The sequence below is a fragment of the Sebastes umbrosus genome, chromosome 20 (genome assembly GCF_015220745.1).
Source record: "Sebastes umbrosus isolate fSebUmb1 chromosome 20, fSebUmb1.pri, whole genome shotgun sequence".
NCBI classification, from domain to species: domain Eukaryota; kingdom Metazoa; phylum Chordata; class Actinopteri; order Perciformes; family Sebastidae; genus Sebastes; species Sebastes umbrosus.
Window position 1 is genome coordinate 8,261,464 of NC_051288.1, and position 23,849 is coordinate 8,285,312.

The 23,849-nt window shown below is 40.9% G+C and overlaps 1 protein-coding gene across 6 annotated transcripts in view; it reads right to left on the bottom strand.

The window, feature by feature from the left end:
• Window positions 1–23,849, bottom strand: part of tmem94 (transmembrane protein 94) — a 39,420-nt gene that overhangs the window by 3,472 nt on the left and 12,099 nt on the right. For 2 of the 6 annotated variants that reach the window (XM_037754938.1, XM_037754937.1), the window contains 30 exons: window positions 23,253–23,372; window positions 21,843–21,970; window positions 20,944–21,080; window positions 20,380–20,585; window positions 19,398–19,549; window positions 18,256–18,358; window positions 18,036–18,122; window positions 17,251–17,367; window positions 16,068–16,124; window positions 15,674–15,703; window positions 13,434–13,538; window positions 11,763–11,936; window positions 11,123–11,344; window positions 10,684–10,996; window positions 9,558–9,731; window positions 9,054–9,156; window positions 8,693–8,901; window positions 8,425–8,606; window positions 7,920–8,052; window positions 6,995–7,101; window positions 5,224–5,323; window positions 4,855–4,963; window positions 4,249–4,441; window positions 4,081–4,158; window positions 3,897–3,982; window positions 3,707–3,788; window positions 2,676–2,848; window positions 2,424–2,518; window positions 1,517–1,610; window positions 389–559 (listed from right to left, as the gene is read on the bottom strand). In XM_037754938.1, the coding sequence (XP_037610866.1) occupies window positions 389–559; window positions 1,517–1,610; window positions 2,424–2,518; window positions 2,676–2,848; window positions 3,707–3,788; window positions 3,897–3,982; window positions 4,081–4,158; window positions 4,249–4,441; window positions 4,855–4,963; window positions 5,224–5,323; window positions 6,995–7,101; window positions 7,920–8,052; window positions 8,425–8,606; window positions 8,693–8,901; window positions 9,054–9,156; window positions 9,558–9,731; window positions 10,684–10,996; window positions 11,123–11,344; window positions 11,763–11,936; window positions 13,434–13,538; window positions 15,674–15,703; window positions 16,068–16,124; window positions 17,251–17,367; window positions 18,036–18,122; window positions 18,256–18,358; window positions 19,398–19,549; window positions 20,380–20,585; window positions 20,944–21,080; window positions 21,843–21,970; window positions 23,253–23,372 (4,040 nt within the window). The remainder of the gene's footprint in view (window positions 1–388; window positions 560–1,516; window positions 1,611–2,423; window positions 2,519–2,675; window positions 2,849–3,706; window positions 3,789–3,896; window positions 3,983–4,080; window positions 4,159–4,248; window positions 4,442–4,854; window positions 4,964–5,223; window positions 5,324–6,994; window positions 7,102–7,919; window positions 8,053–8,424; window positions 8,607–8,692; window positions 8,902–9,053; window positions 9,157–9,557; window positions 9,732–10,683; window positions 10,997–11,122; window positions 11,345–11,762; window positions 11,937–13,433; window positions 13,539–15,673; window positions 15,704–16,067; window positions 16,125–17,250; window positions 17,368–18,035; window positions 18,123–18,255; window positions 18,359–19,397; window positions 19,550–20,379; window positions 20,586–20,943; window positions 21,081–21,842; window positions 21,971–23,252; window positions 23,373–23,849) is intronic. The other 4 variants (XM_037754940.1, XM_037754939.1, XM_037754941.1 and 1 more) reach the window with 3 other exon arrangements.

Consider the following 23,849-nt stretch of genomic DNA (forward strand, 5'->3'; position numbering starts at 1 on the left):
CAATTCTAGTTTATTTGTGCTTAAGAAAAAACAAACAAACAGCGATGGTCATCCATGCAAACTTCACCCCGAAGGTTCCAGTGCTTACAGAAAGTACTACCCCCCCAACCAGGGCCTTTTTAGGGAGTAAAAAATGTCCTATAAAATGTCCCCAGAATTTAATTTAGACCCTGGTCCCTGCGGTCGAAACGCTATGAGTTCCTCAAAAGGTTCTTAGTTCCGGGGGAAAGTTCCTGCGGTGGAAACGGGGCTAAAGACTTGTCTGATTACTAAATAATACTGAATAATCCACACTGATCCCTGCTTCTTTCTGCCATTTGTGCTCAAGAATCTCCCATGAGTCCAAGTCATTGAGTTCATGGGTTCAGTTTAGTGTCTGGTTTCATACCGTATCTCGTGTAGCTTCACCACTTCGTTGACCAACACCACCACCAGCGGGGACAGAGAGACCAGCAGCCAGGCCAGCAGGGGTATGTCAGCCAGGTGAAAGGTCAGGAGGCTGCCCCGGTCGCGCCACAACTGGTAATCCACTGTGGCCTGAACAATCTGGCTGAGCAGTCTGGAGGACAGCAGAGTGACGGTTGTAAGACATTTGATTTACAGTATATTGCACATTTCATTAAAATGAATGCTGCAACTTGGAACTATGTGACAGGATTTTACAACTCTAGAACGTTATCATGGTGACAAATCATTTTATCCTACGTTTTGACGACTGTAAGGTAATCAGTAGAATTGCGCAGTTCACGTTACAGATCTGGCAGGAATGTCCACTTGCAGATATTTGTTTGGCAAACACTGTGTGTTGACGCATGATATTGCATTGAGTTGCGGAAAAAGTTGAGCCAGGTTCAAGTTTTTCGTTGGAGCCCTCTGTGTCGGCACGCCTGCTTCATCAACACAGTGGTCTTATTGCAGTTAATGAGGATGCCGGAGATTCATAGCTGTGCATTAAGAGCTTTCAGCATATCTAAGTATTTAAGAAAAGCTGAGCCCACCCCCTCATATTTTCTGACGTCATCACCCTAAAAGAAAATTATAATTCCTCAAACAAAACCCTCAATTTGAGTTAAGTGATTCAGTGTATTAAATTTGTCTTTTTTTAATCAAATTTCTTTGATGAATAGAACTCATCAGTGCCTCCCTCTGTGTACAGCAAGCGGGGGAGCAAACACTTTTGCAAGGCTTAACGCCAAAAAATATGGATTGAAGCAGAATATTTTGTTACAACATGTTGTGAACTTTGGAAATGATAACTATTGATGATGATATCTTTTTTCAATAAATGTTGACTTTTGGACTTTACATCACTCTCGAGTTATTGTAAATGTTTGGATCACACAAGTCTGAAACACTCAATAATGAGAAATAATTGGTTTAAACACAATGTGGCCTACTAGGTAGCAAAAAAAAACTTTTTGTAATCTAATTTTGACAACCTCAGAGAGTAAATCTGTAGTGTAGAGCCTATAAATGACCAATGGAGCAGAACTTCAAACAGGAGATGATCACTTACACCACAGGGACAGTGAGACACCACCAGGTATTTCTGAGGGGACTCTTTCTCCACAGAGGCTGAGAGCGGTGGACGTAGCTGAGGGAGATCACCACTAAGAAAATGGAACAAACAGAAGAAAGGGATTGATTTGCATGATGATTAGTGCTGTCAAAGTTAATGCAAATTTGTTTTAACTCCACTAATTCCTTTAACTCATTAACACAGTCGATCTTCAGGAGGTTGTAGCTCGGTTTTAAACCTAGAGTGAAGATACTGGCATCATAGTAAACTAGAAAACCTAAGGAATCCACTGATACCAACCATGTCATACTAGCTGGTTGCGAAGGAGGTTAAATAACGTTCCAAACTTGCGCTAAATTTTGGCGAGGAAAAACTGGCATGGCCATTTTCAAAGGGCCCCTCGACCTCTGACCTCGAGATATGTGAATGACAATGGGTTCTATGGGTACCCACGAGTCTCCCCTTTACAGACATGCCCACTTTATGATAATCACATGCAGTTTGGGGCAAGTCATAGTCAAGTCAGCACACTGACACACTGACAGCTGTTGTTGTCTATTGGGCTGCAGTTTACCATGTTATGATTTGAGCATATTTTTTATGCTAAATGCAGTACCTGTGAGGGTTTTTGGACAATATCTGTCATTGTTTTGTGTTGTTAATTGATTTCCAATAATAAATATACACATACATTTGCATAAAGCAGTATATTTTTTCCACTCCCATGTTGATAAGAGTATTAAATACTTGACAAATCTCCTTTTAAGGTACATTCTGAACAGATAAAAATTGTGCGAGTAATTGCAATTAAATATTTTAATCGATTGACAGCCCAAATAGTGATAAAACACGGGTGACTTTGGCCATCATTTATGCTGCTGCATTTGTTAGAGTGAGTTCCTACCTGTGTGTAAGACAAGGAACCCTGCCATGACCTTCTGAGTCAGCAGCAGGCCATTGGACAGCTCACTGAACCAGCGAGGAGCGTCGTCCGAAGAGCTGCAGTCACACACAGAAAGACAGTGAGCTGTACACAACCATGCTATCATTGTCAGCATGACATCATAATGAAATGAACCGTGAGACGACTGTCAACAAATGAGCCTGTGAATGCAACAATGGGTGAATGACAGCGGGACTGCAGTGCTTCTCCTACCTGGGTATATAAAGGCAGTTGACGGTGGTGTTGTCAGCTAAGGTGGAGTTGTCAGCTAAGATGGAGTTGCCTCTGATGCAGAGCTGATGCAGGGTGAACCCGAAGGCTACCAGGTAGGCACACACTGTCAGGCCGAACTTCAACAGGAAACAGCCAAGGAAGTAGTTCTGGGTCTGGTCAAAGAGGACAACATGATGAGCAACTCAGACTGCACTATTGTTATATTACACTACGGCTGTACCAAATGTCTTTTTTTTATATTCAAAGCTATTCTATTATTATTATTCTATTCTCTTCTATTTTCTTATGGAAAAAAGGGATTTTTGTTATTTTGATTATATAAATGTAATTTCATAGTAAAGGAGCAAATATGATTAAAAAAGTTATTTTTATAAAACGGTCACTATATCCTGACAGTAGTGCATGAGATAGGTAATCTGAAAAAAATCATGTGCAATCGGTGTCATCCGGTGCTCCTAACAGCAGCTGTCAATCACTCTCGAACTCCAATCAAACGGTCAAACTAGGCAGCGCTGATCAAATATGAATCAAAGTCTCCCGTCACGGGCTAGATTTTTTTAAAGCCTGAAAACAGAGCCATGAGGAGGTGCAGAAGTCTAGTTTTCTCTCAGAACACTTGAATTACAATATGCTGAAAGGTTATTATGGAATTGTTGCCCAATGATGCCGAAAATATTCTGCCTACTGACATTAAATAACATTTAATTAGAAATATAAAAATTAAATTTTTTAAGGAATAAGAATTTGTACAGTAGATGAAGAAAATGAATATGTTAAATTAACACAGCATTCATAACAAGACACCTAATGAAGTAAAATGCATGTATACATTATCAAAGGCCCCAGGTGGAGATACAGCAAAAAACATTGATCATTACCATTATCACATATGTACAGTCTAATACACTGGTTAATAGTATGTTTCTCTAGGCTTTAGCAGAAGTAGTCCAGTAACTAAAGCTTACAGATCAGAAGTAGATTTGAAAGATTTGACTCATTTGCGATCTTACCTTCCTTGGAATTGCATCTAGGTTCTTCCCCGTGGCAACCGTCATGACTGAACTGTCTGGTGGCTTCCCCAAAAATGACACACTGTCAACACAACGCAAACGGACCAGAAGCATGACATCCTGTACGGCACAGCAACACAACACTGTATTATTAGTTTCTACATTCCTAGTAGGTACAGTAGTTGTGTACCTTAGCAGCGGGCAGCTGAAGCAGGACAACCAGAGGATATCAGTGGTGTTCATGGGAGGAGGAAGTTGAGCTAGACAGGCTAAGAACTGCAGAGAAACACCATCATTTATTTGATCAATATCGTGAATGTATTTTGACATAAGATTCTAGCCCAGTGCAGCGCAACTGGGGTCTCCTCCCTCACCTGGATGACGACCAGACTGAGCTGACACTGCAGCAGGAAAAGGAAGCACTTGCGGATGCCGTAGGTTGTGTGTCGTGCCTGGAACAGATTCGCCCAACGGCAGATTAATTAATCCATTTGATTACTCCCTCTGACTAATGAAAGCGTGCGAGTGCTGTTGTGTCTAACCTGCTCTATGAGCTTGACCATGCTGACGCTCTCTCCTTGGTGGAAGGTGACGCAACAACCCAGACTGTTGAGCTGTCCGGAGAGCCTCAGAGGAGACAGACCTTCGACGTCTCTGTCGTTAAATCCTCCTCCGGTGGCATAGCCGAACGTCTCCCACGAACACTGAGAGGGGTACAGAGGGTCCAGAGCGATGCTGTGGAGGAAGGAGGATGTAAATTCACACATGGGCCGATCATGATGATACTACTCTGCTCTTAAATGCAATTGCTTAATGCAAATTTAAGGCACTACGACATTTGCTTCACTTTTTAGACCCAGAGGTAACCCACTGGATACCACTAGAGGTGGTTGAGAAAATATAGCTTTCAGCTGGGTTTCACAAATGCAGGAATATCAATATAATCATGAGTTTTAATTGAGACTTTGGGTTTTTAATAGCCTACATGCTGAGTCAGAGTCTTTCCCACACTGTTATTAAGAATCTAAATTTAGTGGTTCTAAAGTTTTGTGATAAAAATCAACACTGGTCAAACCCTAATCACAATAACATCCATTTACTGATTAAAAACAAATGTTAAGGGGTGTACTATATCAACGTGTGTATACCTGAGGTCACTCTGTAGGAACAGGCGGCTGTTGCGGAAATTGGCGGAGCTTCCCAGACAGCATGTAACCTCCCTGTTCTCCTGCATGATTTTCATCATCTCACACATGGCTGTGAAGAACAAACAGTTTCAACATTACTATAAAGCAAACAGTATATCTAGGACAGAGACAGTAATTCAGATCAGCATTTCTTTTCATGAAATAGGTCTTATTGGTTGTCAATGCTATCATTACTTTTCCTTTTATTAGAATCTACCTCACTCTTGAGGAGTGAATGAAGACAATGGGGGAAAGAGGACACCTTGAATGACAAAACAAAGTGGCATAAGGAGGATGACTTAGTGTACAAAACACATGAAGAAGACTCACTGTCAGGGGTGCAGTCAGTGAAGAGTGGCACCAAAAGAGGCACATTATCAATGTTCTTCAAATGAGGACGAACCTGGTGGATACCACGAGGTAGCTTGGCCTGAGACAGAGCAGGGACAGAACAACAGGAACAGTTAAAAATAAAAGCCAGGTTTCTACCCAGAGTTTTTTAGTTTTTACTAATAAGTTAATTTTAGTCCTAGGAACTACTTTTCAAGGAACTAAAAGATTGTTTCAGTCTACTGTTGTCCCCTCGTCCTCAATCGATACTGGAGTACTTCCTTGTTAATGAATGAAGCGGTGGCGCTGTGTGTGTGTTTTATCAATGAGCGACAGTCATCCCTGCAAACTCCACACCGAAAGTTCCGGTACTTTCAGAAAGCACTACCCCCCGACCACCCAGGCCTTTTTGGGGGGTAAAAAGGCCCCTGAAAATGTCCCCGTAACTTAACAGTCCCTGCAGTCGAAATGCAACGAGTTCCTCAAATGGTTCTTAGTTCTGGGGGAAAGTTCCTGCGGTGGAAACGAGGCTAAAGACATGTTCAGACTAAATTACAGTCATTTAAGTTCTTTAGAAGACAAATTATGAGCAGTGCATATAAATAATCCACTTATAGCAATACATCATCTCCCGCTGGGGCAGAAAGCAAAGGACAGAACATTGTAGGGGTCAACAGATACTAGGGCTGGGACGATACAACTATCTCCCGATTCGATACCATCACGATACTTGGGTGCCGATTCGATATGTATTGCAATTTTACACGCATTGCGATTCAATATTACAATTTATTGTGATTTTTGTTAACTTTTTTTAACACTAGACCCTGGGGAAAAAGTTGATCCATACACTTCTAGGGACTTTTACTGGAAAAAATCTAAATTAATACAGTAAGAATGTTTGATTTTCAAGTCAAATATATCAGTCATTGTCAGGAATTATTTATTAATACATTTCCCTCACAAATTAGTGGTATTTTCTTTTAATTTATAAGGGACATGTAATGTTTTTGCTTCTGGTGAATATAATCCAATCAATCTTATTTCCATACATGTATTTTATATATACAGTTTCCTTTGTTAACACCTTATTTTGAAAACCAGACGTAGTCACACTTGTATACTTCTGTTAACTTCGCTAAGTCCGTCTCTAGCTCTCCCGTCAGCTCCGTTCTCTTTATACATCCATGGTCAGCTCCATCGGGGCAGTTTGAATGCATTTAACATAAATGTCAGTATATGGGTGCTCTACAGTTGTAACGTCGGCCCATTTGACCACGGAGATGAGAGTGACGGGCGGCTTGACGGCACGTTACCGCAATACGATAACGTTTCCTGTCCGTGACAGAGTCAGCATGCAGCTTTAGCTGTGATGTCTAGCTCTGCTTTTCCTGTCAATGTGTGAAACCCAAAGTGTTTCCATACTTTACTGTATGTGTAGCGTTTACCACTTTGGATTTAACATGTGAGGGTGCAGGTCGTATCCACAGAGATCCTCCGCCGTTTTCTACTTCCTCGTTTCGACTCGCTGCGGTTTGTTTTGGTTGACGGATACGGAACGAATGTGATGCCACGTTACTCAGACTACAACAATAAATGCGCTAACTTCCTTCAAACTCTACATAGACTCAAATGAAGCATATAAATTGATTCTGCCATTAAAAAATCTATTTCAAAATCGCAAAAAAAAAAAAAAACGCTGTACATAGGTAAATACTTTCTCTATTGTACGTAATAGTATATATAATAGTTTTAATAAAGGTAGTGTTACCCTGTTGCAGTCCTCCAGAAAGCTGGGCACATCACTGTCTGTGGGCTGGAAACTGGCCAGGTCACAGTCCTCCGGCAGCAGTGGACCTTCTGCTTCGTCCCGAGAATCTGTGACACATGTGAAGAGAGCAGGCTAAAGTTTGAGACACTATCACAATTGCAGAACTAGCTTTCACACAGTTCACTCGCTGAGGCTGGATTTAAGGAACATGTATTTGATAACCAACTGAGTTTGAGGAACATACTGATTAAATGTGCTCAATACGGAATTCAGATCATTTCTAGCAAAGAGACAAAACTCCAGGGTTTTGTTTGACAACATCGCTGCCACCAAATGGCCATGAATGTATAAAAAGATGTCTGTAAATCAGAGGATTATTTGTTTTGAGGTAAATCAACTTCCCAATACGAACACTTAAATATCCCTCATTTAAATCATTATGAACTTAAAGTAGTAAAATGAACTAACAGCTGAATCCAGAGTTATTTTCCTCAGCATAAGGAACGTGCATCAGACCCATGGGACTGCACCGCCCTGCGCGCTCATACGACATATCCAGTTCTGCCAGCTTCCTGCTAGCTGTATGTGGCTGTAATAATGGATGTATTGGCTGTAATTCATCACTTTTATTATCTTATAATACATCCATGGGCTGTATGCTGTAAGCCTGTACCATGGTGGATGTATTAACGTCTCTGTTCCCAAACAACCGGCTATCGGCCAGTAGCTAGTAGTGCTAGTAGCATGACATCAACAGAATTTAATGGAGTTGTAGGCTATTTACTAACACACAGGGCAAAGTTGAGAGACAGAGAGCTGAGGAATTTGTTGTGTCAATGGACTACATTTACCATCATCACTGATTGGTCATCCACATAGAAGGAGCCAAATTATTTTCCCCTTTAACCTGAGTTTGTTTTGGTACCTTGGTTCAGGTCTTCATGAAGGGAACCGTGACCAGGGCTGTTTGGAGCTCCATCACAGGGACTGTCTCCGTTGGGAGTCAAGGAGACGTGACAGTTCCAGCCTGTCTCTAAACCCATCTTCTCTGCAAAAACCTGCACAGACACAAAAGTAGCCACAGAACTCACCCTTTTTCTAATGTGCAGTATACTGCTTGTGAATTTTATATAGATTTTCCAACACATATATCTTATATTTTTTGAACATTCTCTTCATGCAGATATTATATATTTCTTTATTTGTCTTAATATGTGCTACCGAGGATTTTTACACTACGTCTGAGAGGTTCTTAGATAATGTAAGTTTCTCACTCTCATTTTTTTTCTAAACTGTAATGTATGTTCTTCCTTAAGGATGGGATTTTAGCATTTTTTACACGAGAAATTAAATTAAGGGGCCCATTTCAGATCATTTTGGCCAAACTATCCAACCAGATACGACAGAATGTTCATATGATGTGTGTTCACCTTGCTGCGGAGCTCGTCCTCCATGGAAAAGTAAACAAACCGGATACAAGCGGTGACCAGGGCATCGATGAGCCGGACTGTGTCCAGCCTCGCCTGGAACTGAGACGATACCATACCCATGAAGATCTGCCCACTCAGGGCCTGAACACAGTCCTCGCGCTCCACTCCCTCACCTATACCCTCTGTATGACATGAAGGGGAAAGAGAGAGGAAAATGAGAAAAAGTTGCATCACTAATTTAACTATACGTCCCCTCTGTGAGTCGTACCGTCGGAGCTCCAGCTGTTCCTGCAGGAGGTGTGTTTGATGGGGGTGGTGGAGGGCAGCTCCACTCCGGAGAAGAGGCAGGGACCGGAGGCCAACTCCACACACTTCCCATTCAGCTGGCTGGACAAGGATACCTGCATGGGTTTGTAGGCGAATGCTGAGCAGTAGCCTGACAGACACGCACGCTGGTAGAAGTCCAGAACCTTCTTTCTGTAACAGGAGAGGGGACGGGTGAAAGTAAAAAAAAGAGAAAGACTGCTATAAATATGGATGATATGTGCTTGTAATGAATTATGTGATACTTTATGTTTGACTGGAGATGTAGAGCCAAATGAAGATGATCAGTTTGAGAGATACGTTACCTGTCTGAGCCTGAGAGGGGATAGATGTCAGTTCCATCCCAGAAGTCAGTGCAGGCCTCCAGGATGAGGTCGGCCGAGCCATGCGACAGCATTTGGACGTTATCTGCAACAGAAAGGTCAGAGGTCATGACAGAGAGAAGAACATTAACATTAAAACAATGAAGGGCTGGTTGCTGCCGGAGGCCCCGCTGGAGTCTGAGCTGAAGGAGAGTCTGGTGAGCCTGTGTGCCATAAATTGCTTCGTCTGATGTCAGGGGGAATTGGACCCGATGACAGGCATATAACTACATAGAAATAGCCAATTTTCTCGCTTCTCGTTTACTTATGTTGGTCATGTAGAAGCATCAGCATCACAATGAGATTGTTTCTTAACCAGCTAAAAGTTCCTTGAAGTAACTTAAAAGGAACGTTAGCTCTTATTATTTCATTAAAAACTGTAAAACAAAACGAAACAGACCAGTGGGACAGAATGTCATGGGTAGACTGAAGTGTGTGTGGACTCACTGGAGGAAGAGTCTCGTACAAACAGGGAGATAAGGTGGGAGATGGGAGGCTGGCGTTTGATGAAGTAATGAAGGCGACGGGACGGGAACTCCTTCGTCTTCTCTCCTGTTGGCAGTTGGTACAGTGCCAAGTGGTTCTCCTGTTTAAACAGCTCCCTCGCACCAGGAGTGAATCCTGATACACACACACACACACAAAAACACACAGAAAAGACAAGGTTTGTTGTGTAATAGATTTTAACAAGTAATGTAATGTAGTACTGAAAACTTAACTAGCATTAACGCAAATTCATTTTAACGCCATTCATTTCTTTAACGCATTAACGCAACTTGTGATTTTTAGGTTGTAGCGGGGTCAGTTTTAAAGCTACAGTGAAGATACTGGTATCATATGAAACTAGAAACCTGTGAGGGTTTCTGGACAATATTTGTCATTGTTCTGTGTTGTTAATTGATTTCCAATAATAAATATATACAAACATTTGCATAAAGCAGCATATTTGTCCACTCCCATGTTGATAAGAGTATTAAATAATTGAAAAATCTCCCTTTAAGGTACATTTTGAACAGATAAAAAAAGTGTGATTAATTTGTGATTAATCGTGATTAAATATTTTTATCGATTGACAGCTCTAAATAAAACTGAATATTTTGTGCATGTAAACATATTCTGTGTTCGACGAGTAAACAGGTTTTACATCAAGGAAAGTCCTTTCATTTATTATTTTTTTGACCAGAGAAGTGTAAGTTAAGAGTATGGTCTAGACCTGCTCTATATGAGGAGTGTCTTGCAATAACTTCTGTTATGATTTGACGCTATATAACTAAAATTGACTTGACATTCCAGTACAATAATGCAAAAATAGCAACAACTTGTGGCCTTACTTTATCTTTAAAGCCAAGTGAGGGGTAGATCTTTGCTCATAGTGCTCAGAAATTTACTCTCGGGATAGGACTTTCTTCTCGGATAAAACTTAATCCATAATTCATGCTGCGTGGGAGGAACATCAGATCAGATATTCCCTCTGAAGAAAACTTCAAGAGTAAGATCGGTCTGATTGCTGCGTCCTCATATGACCCAAACCAGGCCATGGTATAAAAAGCTTCCACTATCATTCTGTGCTCACCTATGAGCCTGGAGAGCTCGCAGAGCCCCCAGGGGACGTAGACGGGCAGCACGGTGCCGTGGCTCTCCTGCAGCGCCATGTTGGACAGGTGGTCGGAGAAGCGGCAGAGCTGCTGGGTGACGTTGGCGTTGCACAGGTTCAGCATGATGTTGAGGCCCAGCGGCTTGAGGGACGGCAGGTGGCACTGCCAGGAGAGGTCGTCGAACTGGATGCTGGCCGGGTTCTGCTGGTCCTGCGACAGGCTCAGCATCTCCAGGTGGTAGTCGCACACAAAGTCGTCGGCCTCCGCCTCCGGGCAGCCCATCCCATAGTCCTGGAGACGTACGGGACAGGAATGATGAGAGGAACGTCACAACACAGCATACATCGTGAAGTCAAGTATCCCTTCTTTCATAAGTATTTCATGCACTTGAGATAGTTTCAGTTCCAGTGTTTTTACCTGGGCCTGGCCATCCTCGCCTCCCTCAGTGTCATGGCTGAAGCTCACGTTGGATCCAGAGTGGTGTTTGGTGCGAGTGTGTGCAGGCTGGCAGGCGCGCCGCAGCCGGAATGTGTCGGTCGAGCGGGCGGTGTCATGTGACGTCTCGCTGGGCTCGGGCCCCTCCCCAAGCTGGACTGAGGACTCTGCTGGTAGACAGAGCAGAGCCTCCGCCTCCTGGGCCTGTACAGCAGTCACAACTAGTCAGGGATGGATGCAACACTGTGCATTATCAGGTGAGGAATTCCTCACCACATACCATATAGGGCCGGGACGATTCACCTATCTCCCGATTCGTTACGATCACGATACTTGGGTGCAGATTCAATATGTATTGCGATTTTTAAGTATTGTGATTCTACAAGTATTGTATTAACTTCCTTCTACCTCCACATTGACTCAAATGAAACCAATATATTGATTCTGGCATTAAAAAATTAATTTCAAAAATCATAAAAAAGTTGCGATACATAGGTGAATCGATTTTTTTTCCCCACCCTAATACTGTACAACTTGCTCTTTTTCAAACTTAATTAACAATTCCAACTGTCAGACTGCCAGTGAGGCTAAAAGCTGCCTGAGAATACACACACACACACACCTCATCGCGGTCATCATCCGTCTCCATTCGGCAGTAGGAGCTGACAGACAGGTCGTCTCTGAGATCATCCTGGCTGTTGTGAGGCGGCTCCACTCGTCCACTGAAGAACAGCACAGTCTCTGGACTGGGGTTAGGCCACGACAGGATGCCCTGCTTGTCCACAGTACACAGCACCTACATACACACAAACCGTTTACAACGTACACACAAAAAATAGTCCCCTAAGTACATAGAGATGTAGGTATATTAACTGTTTGTCTTTTGTCGTTGAGCAGCTGCTTTGTCAGAAATACAGCAGAGGAGCAGCTGCTGTATTTGTCTCCTATGCAGCCAGACAAACATTGTTTGCAGTCAGAAATAATTACAACCTCCATCTGATTTCATGCTGCACGCTGGGAGTAGTTTTCCACACAAGGCACAGCAGTTAACAGCAGGACTCAGTAAAAAGGAGATGGTTAGCTTGCTGAAGAGTTGGACGTGTGCAGCCCTTTATCGAACACAGTGGTTCCCAACCTATTTCCCTTTAAGCCCCCCTACTTGTATGAACAAAATCCTCAATTTAGATGAAGTGATTCAGTGTTCTTTTTTTATTAAATCAACTTTCTTTAATGAATATAACGCGACATGATATGGTCTCTTTTTTTGTAACCACTTAACTAATTTACTATTAGTGTTAGAGCCGAAATAGATGTTTTCTTATTGTGGTTAAATAAATGTAATTTAAGGTGTTGTTAGATTGATGCAAGACCGCCCCGTTAATGCAAGTATGTGCCTCTCTTTGTTTGTTTGTTTTGGGTTAAGCGGAAGAGCAAATAGGTTTTTGACCGCAGTGAAAATGCTGTGTCTGAAAGGCTAAACGGCAACAATTATGGATTGAAGCTGAATATTTTGAAGACTTTGCTACTAAGTAGCAAAGACATACAATATATCTTTTTAAATAGTTTCATACACAGACATTTCTAAATATTATCCAAGTGTGTTAATATGATTTTAGTTATACTGTACATGAGCAAATCAAATTTTGACGCTACAACTTAAAAATCAGAAGTTGCGTTCAGAGGTCAAGGGACCACTTTGAAAATGGCTTTGCCAGCTTTTCCTCGCCAAAATTTAGCATAAATGTGGAGCTTTATTTAACCTCCTTCCCAACAAACTAGTATGACATGGTTGGTACCAATGGATTCCTTAGGTTTTTTATAGTTTCATATGATACCAGTATCTTCATTCTAGATATAAAACTGAGCCCACTACAATTTAAATATCGCGAGTTGCGTTAAAGAAATTAGTGACGTTAAAACGAATTTGCATCAACGCGTTATTATCGCGTTAACTTTGACAGCCCAAGTAATTTATTTTTAACGTCATGAATGAAGATTCAAACTATTTGATAAAGCCCTACATAAGATATGAAATTGAGCCCACTTACCGCTTTGAATTACGTTCTTATTATATATATCTAAAATATTGTCATTCACGCCATAATAAGACACCTAAGCAGCACATTCATTTAACGGAATACACACATGGAGTTATAGTCAGATCTATCATGCTCTAAATGGGGCAGTGATATTAAGAGTATTAATTTACGCTTAAGTTACAGGAAATAATCCCAATTCAAAACTACAATACAAAACATCAATATCTTCCCCTGATCTCCCCCATAATACTCACAGTGACGGATCCCAGAGTGTGTAAAAGGCTGGAAGTATAACAGAGTGTCTGAGACTCCCCCTTCAGGACGCCAACAAAGTGTCTCCACACACAACGCAGCAACTCCTGCACACACACACACACCCACACACACACACACATAAATTAAGTTAGAGAACTTCTTTCAACTTCATACTAGAGAATGGAAACATGTCAATACATACAAGTTATTACAATTAATTTCAAAGAGTATATGAGTGAAATAGAATATAGTGATTCAGTTATTAAAATAAACAATTTAAACAACTAGCAAGAAAGAAGCAAATTGAGTTAATAGCTCAGCCTAAAAGTCCAAAAGCAGCTATCAAAACAGATAAGCTTTAATCAGCTCTGTGATTGATTGCAAAGAAAAACAAAGGACAAAGAATCTATACTACGATGCTAGTGGCACAAGGCGAGGAGGTGAAGCCTAGTGCAAGATGTAGCATTTAGTGAGTGGTCCAAAAACACATCCATGCAGATTTGGATTATTTTGGATGGAATCCACGCAAGGGACAAACTGAAAGCAATCACGACTTGCCCTTCCTTGCCTCCTCTCTTTATCAGGCAGCATCCAAAATGAACTTTGCATCTCTCTGGCCGAGGAAACATGTACATTAGGGGTGTAACACAAAGCTACTATCTCTATCAAACAGTTCCTGTTTGCACAGTAAACATGGATACACAGACAACAATCACTTTGGTTACTCTGATAGTGAAAAATGTCTGAATCTGATGACTGTAAGACAAGATCTGAAGTTGATTTATTAATATTTATCCTGGACGGACGTTGGATATACCGCTGTCCCTTAAAGCAGTAGTTGGTGACTTTTATAAAAATATATATATATTTTCTATCATATTTGCTCAAACTGTCACTATATCCTGACAGTACTACATGAGACAAATACTATTTTTCACAGATTATCTGTCTCATGTACTTCTGTCGGGATAAAAATGACAAAAGAAATGTAATTAAAAATAAATTACAAAATCTAAATCAATCCATCCTTGAGTCCAAAAGGAAAATCGTGAATAAATAAATAAATAAATTTAAAAATAAATAAATAAAGAATAAATAAATAAAAAGGAAAATTAAACAGAAAAGTAAATAAATAAGGGAATTAATATAAAGATAAATAGCTAAAGAAGCAAATTAAAACAGAAATATCTATTTATGTCACATTTTATCAATTAATCAATAACTAAATCTATTTTTAAGATTATTTTTACTACATTTAATGACATTTATATATATATATATATATATATATATATATATCAAGTCATTTATTTATTTTTGATTTTGACAGGTGAAATACCCTCCAGGCGTTCCAGAAATATCACGTTCACAAAAATGGGACGGACGGACGGACTGACAGACAACCCGAAAACATAATGCCTTCGGCCACGGCCGTCGCGGAGGCATAGAAAAATTCAGTTACATCCCTAATGTACATACATGAGGTCAATACATTTTTTTCTTTTAACCAGCTAAAATCATCAATGTAAATCACAATACCACAATCCTCAACATTCGACTTTGTGATTCACTTGAAGTGACTGGAAATGATGTTTCAAATAACTAAGGTAAACTAACCGGCCAGACAGTGGTGAAAAATGTTGCACACTACTAGCATCAGTAGAGTACTGCAAAAGGCACCAATAAGGAGCATGCTGGATGTGACTGGCTCAGTCCAGTCCTATTACAAATTGTTCTGCCAAATACAGATTTCAAATCAGCATTTGATGCTGTGACCAAGTCAAAAACATTTTCCTTGTAAGTCCAAAGGAGATAAGGAAGGGACACAAGGAGAGGAAACCCTGGAGAATTACCAGCATGGGGCCATATTGGGGCTGATTTCCAGTCATGCAGTGCAGGCAGACAAGCAGAGGTGGAAGATCAGGCACAGATTCAAGTGAAAGTCCCTCTCAGATCATCTCTTCCCTATATCTAACACTTGCTATGCATTCATTTGAAGCCAGAGACAAAACACTAATGGTTTCAGAAAGACAGATCGGTGGTAATCTACTGATTTGTTCGTTTTCCTTTGAGCACTGCGCCCGGCAACAATGGAAGACAATGATTGGTCAGGGACTGTGAGAGGGCGTGGAAATAGAAGTTGTATCCGTGAAGTGAGAAAAATGATCTTAAAAGAGACAGGATTGACTGTTGAGATAACATGTCAAAGGTGACTGGAGGCATCTGAGCGTAAACTTACATCCAGAGGTGCTCGGTCAAGACGTGCTGACTGATAATCCACACATGAAGATGCGACCAAAAAACCAAAGAGTCAAATGAGAGAAAATAACATGTTGTGCGAGATGAATGAAAAACAGAAAGCAGAAAAAAATAAGGTAGTGAACACATGGAGAATCAGAGTCTGATCAGAAGATGTCCATGAAGACTTCCATGGTGAAGAAATCAAAGATGTGATGGCGATTGAGGGGGTGGAAGTGGAGGTGGAAGGGTAGCGAGGGCTGTGTACGGGGGATCCAGAGAGGGGAGTTGCAAAGGGGCGAGGACAGCAAGCGAGTGAAGACAGGCGGGTTCAGGTGGAGTTGGGAGCCAAGCGAGTGGAGGAGAGGAGAGCGAGACAGCGAGAAAGGTTATACCTGGGAGGAAACCACTTCGGTGTAGCTGCTTAGAGTGTCCTCAGAGAATTTAGCAAGCTGGGGCAAGAGAAGAGTCTAGTTAAAACACAGAGGGAGGCCTTCGCCCTGTGTCCTCTGTGTGCGTGCGAGTGTGTTAGGGTTAGACTAATATGGGTTTCTATCACTACTCCTGAATGGAAGGTGCCAATAGCCAGCATGGAAAAAAACTCTGAAACAGTGTAAAGGGAAGTCAGTAAACATTTAAACACAACAAATAGGAAAATTAGCACAAAAACACTGTAAAAAATACGGCAATGGTTGGCCACCGACACTTAACGACATCCCAAAGATGCTCTGGCTTTGGTGTTACTTTGGTGTGTCAGGGCTGTAGACAGTGCTCACATCCACATTGACTGAACAGTGTAGGAATTATAGCCCATTTAATACATGACCTGCAGTACAGGGCTCTTCGGGGATAAATAAAGCTATCTGTATCTGTATCAATGGCAGTGGCTGATGTTTATCTGTTGTGTTGCATCAATTTTGCGTCGGCTAAATGTTGCAATTGGGCTCAGACAACAGTAACCAGCTGCTGATAAAAATGAAAAATGCTAAAATGGGAGGTCAAATATACTTAGGCGGCCACTAAGATATGGGCGGCCCTCCCAAGTAAAGTTTATGTGTGAGAAACACTGTGTATGTTTCTAATTGCTTTTACATTTACATTTAATTTGTGTTGGGCTGTGTAAGCACTGAAACATTCTCCTCATTGAGCAGGTAGTTGTCAGCTTTGCTCCTACAAACGTTTTGGTCGCTTGCTTGTTGGAACAGTATACTAAAAAAGGTCCAGCATTGTTCACCAAATATGGATGTAAACACTGTTTAAAAAAAAAAACCAAGAATACAGAGCCAAATGTGGTACTGTCCAAAACTCATGTTTAATATGCAATTCATTATCACACTGTTTAGTAGCATATATCACAGGTGGGAGTGCTCTACTGTTGGTATTGACCTTGTAAAATCAAACCAAGACATCAGTCTAACCCTACAGTGTGTGTGTGTGTGTGTGTGTGTGTGTGTGTGTCTGTAGATGTTAAGTTAAAACACAGAATACAATCCTCCATGTTCGTAACTAAAGCTGTCTTTTCTGCCTATGCACATCACAGATGTATAACTCCTAATTGTGTGTGTGCGTGTGTCTCACCAGACCAGCTGGTGATGCGCGGCTGAACTCAGCGAGGACCCTGGCCTCTCCGAAGGCATTCAACAGCACCCACATGACGGGGAAGAGCAGGGGCAAGATGGGCAGAACACCCATCAACTGCAAACACAAGGTCACACACTTACACCTCTGTCCAGTCATCTCCATTTCATACGTGATCTCTTTTCAACCGCATTGCTTTAAAAAATGTTATTATCAACATAAAATGGCAAAGTTAATAAAAAATATTGATATAATAATAAAAATAATAAAAAATATATAAGACTTATGATTATTATTATATATAACTATAATTCAAACATCAGCTGTCCAGAAATTCATCCACCAATTCACCATCAAATTTATTTAATTAATTTATATTCATTTATATTTATTTATCATTAGTATTTATTCCTTAATTTTTATTCATAAGCTTAATTCATTATACTTTTTTTTTTATATAATTCTTATTTATATTTTTTGTTTTATTATTATTATTTAAAAAAATTCTCTCATACATTGTTTTTGAATAATTTGTTTTTCAATTTACAGTTACTATCTGTTATATGTACACTTTATTTTATTTGTTGTGGTTTAGGTTGTTGTAGTCTTCTTTTCTTAAGGAAACAATAAAAAGTATGATTTAAAGAAAGAATTTTGGCATCGACTTGGCACCGAAGTATCGGTTCTCGTGACATCCCTAATGTAAACCAAGAAGAGTGATGGCAAAATACCGTAGACACTCCAGTCTTTGTTAGATACATATTCATAGTTTTGAATGATTGTACCTGAAGTTGAAAGAAATTGAAGCAGGGGGGGGTGAGGCTGGGTGCATCACAAAAATAGCGGACAGTGTTCACTAGCAGGAATGCCACCTAAAGGGAGAAATCATCAAGATACCAGTGAGGCAAAGGTGGCACACATTATATCTGGGTCGTTTTAAGTAGAGAAAACGTGATTCCAAATACATTGCAGAGACTATTTAGAAACTAAATGTTAATTGCTCACCAGAACAACTGGACAAACTCGCTTGGCGATAACCGACTGCACTGTAAACCTCTCATTATCTAGCACTGTGATTGGTCGAGTCAACGCCATCTCCAAACTGTTCCTGTTAAAAAAAAAAGAAGACGAGGGACAAAAATATTACTTTATTCAAGTTAAATACCCTACTTTTTTCTAGCATTCTCATAGGGAACTGACAACATCTAGGTGTTGCTGTCGAGTGTCTTAAAAGAACTACAGATTTATTTATACCCAGAAGAAATAGAATATTTTCTTTTCATATAATTAGGTAGCATCCTCTACCTGTAAGAAAACTACGTATTTTCATTTTTATCAACATACTCTTTACAGAAATATTATAGAGCTTTCATTGTGTCATCTTTGTGTGATAACCACATGTCAAACAAGCTCGGACGATGTTAGGCGGTCGTCTGTGATATAGGTGACATAAGTCAGTGGTTCCCAACCTGGGTTCCGGGCCCCCCTTAGGGGGAGCACCAAAGATCTCAAGGGGTGCACCAGGATTTGTCTGCTCTGAGGTTGTCGAAACTAGATTTGCACATGTAGAATTAAAATCATAATAACCTACTTACTGGATAATTATACAAAAGTCTGTATATAAAACTATTTAATGATATATATTTTTTTGCTAAATCTAAGGAAATACTCTGCTTCAATCCATATTTGTTGGTGTTTAGCCTTTCAAAAACAACATTTTTCAAATCTAACAAATATTACATTACATTTATTTAACCACAATAACACAAAATCATTTCAGCTCTAACACAATTATAATAATTGTATAGTAATAATTACTTATGTCATTATAAAAAAGATCATATTATGTATCTGCATTCGATAGACTAATCCGTCAAGACGTCATCACTTTATTTATGTTGACGAAATGGACGAGTTCTATTCATTGAGGATTTGTAGTTTCTCTTAATATTTTCCTCAAAATATTGAGGGGGGGCTCAGCTTTTCTCAGATACAAGTAGGGGGGGCTTCAGAGAAAATAGGCTGGGAACCACTGAAATAAGCAATACTTAAGATGGCAATGGGGGAGAAACTTTTTTTTTCTTTCTTTAAATCACTTGCCTCTCATGAATAACTACCCAGGAAAGCCACACAAACCATTTCCCTACCTGACTATGTCCAGTACTGGAGTCCGGACCACTCTGAAGAGACGGTGTTGCTGGGGACTCTGGGGTCCTCTCTTCTCAGTGCCCCGTGGGGAAGGAGGAGGGGAGAAAGGGGGGAATAAATCTCCTGGCTCCAACACAATGTGCTCATCATCCTGAGGAGAGAAGAATAGATTAAGCTGGTTAATGGGTCATTCTTTACCAACTGATCAACCGTCTTATTTGACACCAGCAGTGAGTTTTAGACGTTAAGGTGTAGGTTGTTTGGAGGGTCTCGGATGACATAACTTACTGGTTATACCTCTGGTGCTGTTTAAATCAAGTGTGTGTTGGGATGAACCTACTTCATAACTGCAATGACACACAGCAGCCTACTGTGTGTAATTTTATCTGAGTGTTATAAACACTCATATGGTCCGACCCCTTTCTACAACTTAAATAATGAACTTAATATTTATCGCATATACACATAAATAATCACCTTAATATTTAAAAAAAACATCAACGATGAGTGTAACAGTCCCAAAAGAGAGAACTAGTGAACTCAGCGATCAGTATTCAAGCATTTACGTGCTAGCAGGACTGAGAATAGCATGTCATGACGTCAGCTGTAGAGTTTGTACATGTGTGTTAGTGTGCTAGTGTTGGACCAATAATCAAATATTGGCTTTCTGTACCAATACCAGTTCTGGTATTTGGTACCTTGATATCAATTCCAAAAGAATATCTAGGGCAAATAACTGATAACTTTGAATTTCATATTTCCTAAAAGATATTTTTATAAAACAGTATTGCAGTTACAGTCAAAGTAACCATAACAGAACAGTAGGGTTACAGTAAAAAAAAAAGTTGTAGCATGACGTGTTTGAGTTAATTTGCCAACATGCACGTCCTGCAAGTCGACTATTGCGCATCGCGATATCGATGCTGAAACGATACATTGTGCGGCTTTAACGTACATGTATGTGTCTGTGTACAGACTGACCTTAATGCCTCTGAGGGATGCGAACGCCTCTTGGCCAGGCCTCAGAGCGATGATGTCTCCTTCCACCAGCAGACTGATGGGCAGGTTAACCAAATGGGAGTCGCGGTAGGTCCAGTGAAGGGACCATGATGGGGATGAGGGTGTGTACAGATCAGGGTACATAGATGGAGACCACCGCAAGTCACTCACACACCCTGACAGATAGTCTGGAGTAACGGGCAGAGAAAGTGAGGAGGACAAAGTCAGAGAGAGGAAAAGGGGAGGATGACAAGCATGAATATGGTGTCTGTGAATGTCATGTGATTATGGCGTATAAATGTCGGTAAGAAATATGTTTTATGGAAAATTATGAAGCCTCCATGACCTGATCAGTGTCATTCAGTAGGAACTATTTTCTTTCAAACTAACTACACCCTCCAAACGTGTCACTGAGGTATGAATGAACTGAATAACATTACACGAAGAAGAGAAGCGTAACAGTTAAACAGGGATTATCTTGTACAGGAAGTACAAATGCTATAATTCCTCCATATTTCCAGCGGTGAGTCAACAAGCCTGACTCACCGCTGAGCTGTGTGATGATGCCCTTGAGACGGCGGACCATCTCGCTCCTCTTCAGCCGCTCCTGACGTCTGCTCAGCAGCAGGTTCAGCAGGAGGAGGAGGAGTAGGGCTGCAGCGTTCACAAACTCTATACCAGAACTGTGGATGGGCAAAGGAGAACGGCAGAGCCATATGTGATAAATTAAATACATAGTCTTCAACAGGTCAAGCGCACTTAAGAGACACATTTCTAAATTAGCTTTTAAATAGTTTCGATCAGAAAAAAAGTTAAAGTTACACCAAATATTGCAACAGGAATTTTAACTGATTCCCTCTCACTTCTACACGTATAGAAAATATATCTAAATTCAAACCAAATTAGTGTTTTAATTGGTCATTCAGTATACATATTTAATCAAATGGTATTAGACAGAAAGAACAGTCCAGGCAAGTGTAAGATCGCCTTGGCGCACAGCAAGTAGGACGACAGCTGGGGTTTGTGGAGCTGCTGATTCATTACGATTTCTCACTTCTGTTCATCTTGAACATGTTGATTATGTTTCATGAGAATAATAAAGTTAAGTGAACAAGCAGATAGGTGGCATGTCACGAATTTCAAGATTTTCAGATTTTGTCCGAGCCTCGTTTCCCCTGAAAAGAATGTACTTTTACAACATCGGAGGTGTAACTGTTGGGATAGCCTCAGGCATGATGGTGATGGGGAAACTGTGGACAGGGCAATCCTTCTCAAACTGCTGATAACGGTCTAAGCATAGGAAAACAGATCCTACAGAAGCTTTTAGGAAATAATGTCAAAGAGTGAAATAAGAACCAGCACACAGATTTTTATTGATGCTGCGTGTCGTAGAGTATCACAGATGCTCCAGAACAGGACGGTTCAGCTAAAAAGAGGCCACCTACCTGCCCTTTGGCTGGCTGCCATAGCAACAGAAGAGTCCCAGCACCACCAGTAGAGTGAGGGCAGCTCCCGGCCAATGGAGACAGGAGTGACGGTTGCCATGGTAAAGGAAGCTATTCACCCACTGTTCCTATGAAAACATGACATCAAGGCATGAGTAAAAATAATATGCAGTGTTTTATGTAAGGCATTTAACATGTAAGGGATAATGTACAGTGAGCTGGTCATTGTTGTGAAAGAATCCCCGACAGGGCGATGCTGCTAGTCTCTCATCGCCCTGAAGGGGATTATTTCACAACAATGACCCGCTAGCTGTACATTATCCCGCTTATTATACGGCTACTTACTTAAGAAATCAATGATGACAAAACTCTTATGTTGCCATTCCTCACTTTGCTAATTTGGGGTTTAGGGTTAGTTTTAAGTTTCATTTTTAGGTCAGGGTAAGGATTTAAGTTTAGGGAGTGATTGTACTTAAAGGGATACTTTGCAGCTTTGTATCATTGCAATGTGGGCAGTATATGCAAATGAAAAATGTTGAACTTCCCTTCATGTTGCAAGCACCCAGTGGTCTATTTAATAGTGTCGGGTGTCATCCGGATCTGGGCTGTTTGTTTGAACTACAGATCGTACTTCCCTATTTTTTGTATGTCCACCCCCTGGGCACCCTCACTGCTCCAAAATCAAAACAGCCACTGGACGCTCGTGGCAGAAGGCAATGTTCCTGTAGATATGGAAGACTTTAATATTGAAATGCTGGAATCGGACATTCGGGTCTATACTGTATGAGCCAGAATACAGTGCGGAGGAATTACGGCGTATGGAGGAGGAAGAGGCCGCCACAGTCGCTGTGGTAAATGTGCACCGATGGAAACTGCAGTTGAGTCGCTGTGCTGCAGCGAGGCCAATTTCTTCTGGATGAAGTTGCCGAATCCAACGTTACAGAGGAAGGGACACAAACATGTGTAACGTTACACTCAAGCTTTGGGCCACATATGGACAGGGGAGAGCTGGAGAAATGTTTCAGGATCCCTAAAAGAAACTGGAACAATCGACCAAAGCTAACGGGGCAAAACGGACGTCTGACAAATAGCAACTGTTTTTTTCTGAAATGTCACCGTAAAACAGTTAGTGTAAGCGCAACGTGATCACTTAAAATAGTATCGTACTTTGTCTCCTCTTATCATACTTTGGCAACGAACCCAGTGCATTGTGGGTGTTGTGGGCTTTCTACCTTTTGAGCTAAAGGGAATACTGCAGCCCTTCCGTTTTCTCTGGTCATGAAGCACCAACCTCAAAAATATTTGCACCTTTCTACCGAATAGAGAGCCTAGATTTATGAAAAAAAACGTCTTTCCAGCGGTGAAATACTTCTATAATTGTAGACCACTGATATGAATGTGCATGTGTACCTGTACAGAGGCTCGTCTGGGTGCAGCTCTTTGGTGCTGCTCCAGCAGGCTGCTGAGCTGGTCCCGCAGCTTCGACAGAGCCTGGCCAGTCGACAGGCCCAGAGTCTTAGCATCCTCGTCCTGACAACACAGAGAACAACCCTGTCACACTCTGGACCCAAATACAAGAGGGATGAACAATTTGGCTGACAAGATAACCCCAAGTACGTATAATTTGAAGATTTATCAGATTATTTCGTTGAATAATTAAATAATACATATTTAAAAAAAGATTTAACAGCATGGTTGTATGACCTGGGCCACTGACACAAGCCATCCTTGCAAAACTGGGATGAGACTAAGCTGTGTCTGTATTCAGGGTTTCTGCAGGGTTCACCAAGTTTAATTTAATACTTATAACACGGTTTTAATACCACGTGGAATGCAATTTGATACCCGTTCCACCATATGAACGTATGATGGAAAACCAGTAGGGACGACACGACCTAGAATTATTCATCATTATGTCACATTTTTTCACTACGTCCCAGCAGTATACAATTATAATCTCCAGTGGTATAATTAAAAAATAAAAACAACCTGGATGTAGATAAATAA